General features: G+C 48.8%; 1 protein-coding gene across 1 annotated transcript; it reads left to right on the top strand.

The window, feature by feature from the left end:
- Positions 1 to 1,581: 1,581 nt before the first annotated feature.
- UCRPA7_849 (putative acetylxylan esterase precursor protein) lies at positions 1,582 to 2,854 on the top strand (the record flags this gene model as incomplete). Its single annotated transcript, XM_007913440.1, has 2 exons — positions 1,582 to 2,059; positions 2,157 to 2,854. 2 exons carry the CDS (start codon positions 1,582 to 1,584, stop codon positions 2,852 to 2,854), a joined length of 1,176 nt encoding a protein of 391 aa, XP_007911631.1.
- Between the last annotated feature and the right edge of the window lie 4,019 nt (positions 2,855 to 6,873).

Here is a 6,873-nt window from a genome sequence, read left to right as displayed (position 1 = left end):
ACCGAGTGTCTTATTAAAGGTCTACCATGTTTCTTAGAAGAAGAACCCTGGCAGGGATTCTTCACGAAGGTGTACCCCTCGGACGACCCATTAACGGATGACGGTCGTCTCATGCGAGACTATGCGGTGGACATGGTGAAGATGCCCGGGCTCCAGTGCCGCATTCTCGATATTTTAGGACGAGGGCTCGATGCGGCCACAGAAGAGGTCATAGAACTCACGGAGCGGGTTCGATGGATCAACAACCAGAGCCGGAGATGGCATACTGAGTTCACGCAGTGTTTGGCAGCGTGTCAAAGCATGGAAACGCAAGAGTACGACTCGCGGATGACACAGTTCGCGGCGGGCGTCACCTTCCATGTGCTCAGCTGCATGTTCCTTGCAGCTCTGGACCCCGTCTTGAGGTTGCCTATGATTGAAGAGGCCGAGGGACATGCGCGCGAGCTGAAGAAGGCACAATTGGAGTTGTCTCCTCTTCAACACGTCCCGGCGTTCTATGTGGCACAGAAGGCACGGATATCTGAGGCAACTCTCTGTGCGGCTCCCATTTGGAAGGAGGCTGTTGGCTCGGGAAACTTGCTTGAGAGCTGGAGGTTTCACGTCTGGTGCAGGGCTGTCAAGAAATATCACTCTTCAAAATTCGTATTGGAGCAGATCTCGCGAGCAAATGACCCAGCAACCCAGATTGTTGATAGTGTGTCGCTTGTCCGATTTGGGTTCGAACTCTTGACTCTGGATCGAAGGATCCGATGACAATTGCTCTCCAACTCAGGAAAAAAATTCCACAGCACAAAACTGAAACAGCTTGAATCTTGTGCTGACGATCTCCGGTTCAATCAACGGCGGATCTCGAATTGACGCTCAGCCCTATAGAATGCAGGGTCCGAATGCTGGTGATATTCAGATCTTAGCGGAGTGTTTCGCAAGGCCAGGTGCTGTTAAACGCCATCTCGGGACTTCGGTCGATGTGATCCCACTACTATAGCGCTCTTCGTATTAGAGGTTGCGTGGGGCCAAGAAAGAGGTGTTAAGAGCGTAATAGCTGAATTTACAAGGAGAATTCTATGTTATCTATAGAAAAGAGAGCATTATCCACAAAATTGATAAGGATGGTGCCTGTGCCTGACGCTATTCAGGGGTTAACGGCTCTTTGCGCGTTAGCACATGCCGCTTGGAGCCACAATGTCCGCCATCCTTGACTCGCAAACACCGAAAAGCGACTCTAAGAAGGCGCAATCGTTGCAATTTGGTTGCTCTTCACAATGAACGACCCCACAGCTTCAAGCCTAAAGGACCCGTTAGAACCGCAATTGACTCTGTTCAGCGCGGCTGTAGCCCTCGGGCCTCGTCATTTACTTAGTGTGGTGCGGGCCTCTTAAGTACAAACTCTCCCCAGGTCCAGGGTTCAAACCTGTTATGATTGCCAAGCCAACTTTGAGCTCACTACAGTCGTTGATTTCCTTCGTTTCTGTATTTATATTTCGTCATTCATTGTGATTTAATTGATAATCAACCCTCGCCGCTTTGGCGTTGTTGCGTGAACACCAAGTAGCCGAGATGGTCGCTGCAAAAGCCATCGTGATGGCGCTCTCCGCCTCGTTGGCATCAGCCTCCGTACCAGCCGAAGAGCTCGCGCACGCGCAGATCCGGGCCCGAGCCGCCGAAGCCGCACGCGATCTCGCCGCGCGTGCTACGGGGTGCGATGATGTTCATCTTTTCTTGGCTCGCGGCAACAACGAACCATACCCTGGTCGTCAACGCAATATTGTCAATGGGGTCTGCGGTCAGCTTGACAACTGCGGCTATGAGGACATCTACTTCACTGCCGGAGAGGAGCAGGTCTACTGCGATACTGTCCACCAGGGTACTTTGAACGGCCAGGCCCAGATCATCAACTACGCTATTCGCTGCCCGGATTCACTACTGGTTGTGACTGGGTACTCCCAAGGTGCTCATATTGTGGGCGATATTCTCGGTGGTGATGGAGGTGCTACGATCTTCAATTGCGGTCTTTGGACGAACACAGCTCTATCAGCCTCGTCAGATGTTGGCAAGCGGAGTAAGTCATTCTTTAAACATTCTTCAGACGTTTCTTTACGCGGCTTTGCACATGTGCACGGTATTTGCTTTGAATACAAGCTCATTCCTATTTGCAGTCAAGGCCGTCACAATCTTTGGAGACGTCCGTCATACAGCCGGCCAGTCTTATAACGTCTTGGACGGCGCCAATGATGACGGTCTGATCCCCCGTGATGGCACCTATCTGTCCGATCTGAATGAGTGGTCTGACCGTCTGCGGGCCTACTGTGCCGCCGGCGACCCGATCTGCGCCGGCGGTGATACCGTTGCGGAGCATCTCAACTACTTCGACCTCTATTCCGATGACGCTTCGGATTGGATCATCTCCATGCTCGGAGTGAGCACGGTTGCTACTGCCACTGCTTGGGCTATTCCCACGTCCATCTCTGGGAAAGTTGAGCCATATTCTGGCACTAGCTACACCACCACTGACCACCCGAGCCCGTCTGTGACCCCAGACCTCAATGTGGTCATTACTGCTTCTGCTGCCGTTACCACCTCATCGTCCGTCAGGCCATCTTCGAGCACCAGCGAACCCCAATCGTCATCCAGTGTTGCCTCATCGTCGTCATCAGTCTCCTCTAGCATCTCCACAACTTCCGCACAAAGCTCTGCTACAGAGGCTAGCATCACTACGGCTCCCGCCAGTAGCACAGCCGCTTCAAGCAACCCGAGCTCCAGCACAACATCGGAAAATGCTGCCGATCGTGCAGGGCTCGAGAGAACCGCCGGCTGCGTTGTAGTCGCCGGCATAATGTTTGGCATTACATTGTAAAGAGGAGAGGATAATCATGAAGGACTTTACTTATTGCTTTTTGGGTTTGAGAAGACTCGTCACCTTCGGTGTTTGGATTTATGAAACCGGTGTGCTAAGCTAAAGTGCTTAATGAGCAAGGGTATGGGTTTTGCAGCCAGGATGTATGATGGGGTCGACGAGGACTTGTCAAGGCTAAACAGTTATGCTGCAATTGATCACGATGCACAAGTGGTCAGGATCCAAATTGGCATTGAGAGTTGGCGTATAGCAAAGCGAGTCGACTTAGCATCGTTCCAGCACCGAGACAGCGAATGGTCCAGCCAAGTTTTCCAACCACTAGAAAACACTTGCAGAGATCGTGGCCTGATTTCCAGGTCGTACATAGATCTGCAGTACATGGAACAATGAGTATAGGCAAGATACAGTAGACGTAACATCCGAGTGGCTAGAAACCTCGTTTTTCTTTATATGCATGAGGTGTAGTACGAGTTCAGCCTGTTGATGTATGCCTGCAGACGCCACATCTCGTTTCTCACATTATCAAGGGCTCGATGTGCATGCACTTCATTCCCCAATCTCACAAAGCCCATTCACAGTATCCTGCAGCAGACCAGGCCCGGCCAGCCACTGACTGATGGCACATGGTCTGTTGACCAGTGATCCCTGCTGCACCAACATCTACCGTTGGTCGACGGCGCCCCCCGAAGTAAGATCTCGCAAGTTTCCGGCGCTAGTATCAAGCCTTTGCGCGGTAACTTCACGCAGATATTAATTCCTCACAGGTACAAGAATTACCAGATGCATCTCTCGACGGTCTTCCAGGTGAAATGCATGGTAATGCAAACTATTGCTAGAAGGACTATATTACTGGACCGACTTTGATTATGATTGACAAGATCCCTCAAGCAACTAACTTGCTTCAGTAGAAGGATGCACAAACCACATCTTGCTCACCTTTGAGGATATATTGCGCAGCATCAATCATTAAAGTGCTAGCACTCGTCGCTGTATGTCTCAATTATGTCCCAACAAGTATAAAGATTCTTCATTGCTTTTCTGAAGGGAAATGATACTAGATCGATTTTGGGCAAATACGCCGTGACATGGTGAGAGATGTGCCAATCTGGCGGGTGGCTTACCACAGCCCCTGCATTTTTCCTTTTCTTCGTCTTTCAGCCCAGGTCTGCCCTGGCGGTGAGAGAGAAAGTACCGTGCAGCCGTAAATGGCGTACATCTCACATATCTACGATGCCACATGAGCTACGCTAGGATCTGAATATCCAAGCCACCGATTTCCGGGTCGTTTTTGTGGCGTTCCGATCTACAATACAGTTAGGAAACTTCCAAAGATTACATCGAGACATACTTTTCCAAGGCGCATCGGTCACGCCAATCAAGCCATGATGTGGGCAGATGTGCTCTTGCAGCTTGTTTTCTTATTCCTTTCTTTCTCCCTATCAGCCAGCTACACTACCGAGTTTTTCTACCCGGATTTCACCTAACCCTGTCAGTCACCGATGACTTGCCCGATTATTATATAGCTAGGTGGAACAGCTTGGCAATGCACACCCCTGTCTTCTTCGTGAAGTCCTCTGATAGATTATAAGATGTATGTGATAGATGTTTGGAAAGATCTTGGATCGCACTAGACTCCTCGTAAGAAGGGTGTCCAATCAACTAGACCACCCTGTAGAAACGTGCCCCCTGGTCCAGGACCATTTGCCTGTCCTGTTCTCGTACATAGCATGCCCCCTCGACAAGTGAATTTTGTGCAAATGGGCCACATTAAATTTCCACGGATTCTCCTCCCCTGCAACTGCTCGGGGGCTTCTGTTGGGAGCCTGGCTCGCATGCACCATAGCGCACGGGGTACCGCCTCTTTGGCTCCAGCAGTGCAGTCGGGAAGTCCATATACTTTCGTGGACAGAAAGTCCAATCACCTTGAATACCAGCGGTATACAGGCCTCTTCTATGTATCTTTTCTACATACTTTTGGGTGTGAGGACTCGAAGCAAAGTAACTAGGGCTGGAAAACATGTCTCCCGGGTCACACCTTTCACTTTCTTTTTCGCCTTCACTGATGAATATAAACAGTTTCTCTTCACCTCCATCGATCTTCACAATGCTCTAGTAATGTCTTCTTTTCTTTCTAGCGTTCACCAGAAAGGAGCTAGAGATATCAACAATATTTCAACAAGTCCCTAATTCTGTCCCTTCAGTTCGCGATGTCCCCTTATCCACTTTTCTCTCAGGTCTCCATGTTTGACGGGTTAGTTCTCGCTGTAATATCATTTCACGACTTTCATGTTGACGTGGCTTATAGAAACATACCAACTAAGCCGACCCACCTTTTCTCCGATGCAACAGAAACCGACACGGCTGTTCCACTTAGCCAAACACCAGCCAGTATATGCCGCTTCCTTGAAGAACCTTTTCGCGATGGCAATACACTTGTTGCCTTGAGCTGTAGCGTGACACATGATCATGCATCTCTCATACGCGAAAGTCGGATTGTTTCCTCGCAGCCGACAGAAGCGACCTGAGTTCGCGCAGTAATAGCGGCTTCACAAATATTGTAGTGGACAGTAAGTCACCACGTCGCCCGCGGTATTTTATCTATCATCTTGAAACTGAACTTCACCTTCGTCTAGTGTCATCATAGAGAAAATGCCACTCAGGCTTTTCCCTATGAGGTGTGTATGAAGACCACTTGCTATAATCATTGGCGCTACACTCATTAGCGAGGATATGCATTCCATGCAGAAGATGATACATGACAAGACAGATCCATCGATGCTACAAAAACATGGTTCGAAAAATTTAGCAAGGGTTTATTCAAGTTTTATTTTTATAATTCTGTATCATAGCGGATTGTTGTGCTGCCGAACATTACATGTCTACCTACAACTCGATTTGTCGCTTTCTTCTTCTGTAATAGATACGGCAATATCATTGCATGATGTGTCTCCTTTAGAATTCTGCTACTTTAATATTTGGTAATCGAGAAGTCTAATTAGGGTGACTATGTCCTGGTAGGGACAGCAAGCTGGTTTGGTGGCTGAATAGTGTTTGCCTTTTGCAAATTCAATCTAGCGAAGATGTTCCCATCGTGTGCTGGCTCGGTTTCGAAGCGCTGAATCGAGTACATTGGACTGTCTGACCCCCGCAAAACTGCAGAATACATATGGCTTGGTTTTGGAGGAGAGGCTCTGAACAAATCTGTCAGTCTCAGGCTGAGATATTTATATGTTCTTGCGGTCCTTATCGGAGGCAGAATATGGCTCACCCATACATCACAGACCAATCAGAAGAACTTCTCGACAAATTCATGATATGGTTCGGCTCGAACGTGCGTTGTATATATAAGGGTCAAGAATAAATTGTGTTACACGGATTTTGCGGTTCTATAGCCTCGTTTGCTTTGCCCACTTGTTCTGACGACTCTAGCAACTGCGGGAAACTGGGACAGGACGAGAATTAATGAAGATATCTGCGACTGGAAAGATAATCATTTCAGGTTCCTTTAATATGTTCATAAGAGAGGATGTCATGTATACCTAAGAACTAGGCTAATTCTTCTGAGTTAAACAGCATTAGTGGCGCTTCTGGGGCTGCCGGACAAAAGCTCTTGCTGACCAAAGCTCGTCATGGGAATTACACATCTTGGACACGAAGGATCATGTCCTGTAAATCGCGAGATTTGCCTTCTTTGATCGATGATCTTCAAAAGTTTTGACCAATTAAGATGCAGATGCTCTATTTTTAAGGTTCTTGAAAGCAAAGAGAGCCAGTCCATCCACCTCGGTCATATATCGCGCTTGGCGCATGAGCCCAGGATTTAGCGCAATAAGCGCTGAACCTGTTATCCCACTGCCGCCCAGAGCGGCAGCGTGTCCGCTTAGCATCATACTCAACATCTTTCGTATCTTGTTGCATGACTCACCGAGTCGGGTGTTACGTCAAAAGGATAGTTGGATTGGTCGGCAGACAAGTAACAGACGCGCGTCAAATCGGACCGCAAGGACATGCCTGCCAGG

This window comes from Phaeoacremonium minimum (genome assembly GCF_000392275.1).
Source record: "Phaeoacremonium minimum UCRPA7 unplaced genomic scaffold PA7_03_scaffold_44, whole genome shotgun sequence".
Lineage (NCBI taxonomy): Eukaryota > Fungi > Ascomycota > Sordariomycetes > Togniniales > Togniniaceae > Phaeoacremonium > Phaeoacremonium minimum.
This window is presented reverse-complemented; position numbering and strand designations above follow the sequence as displayed.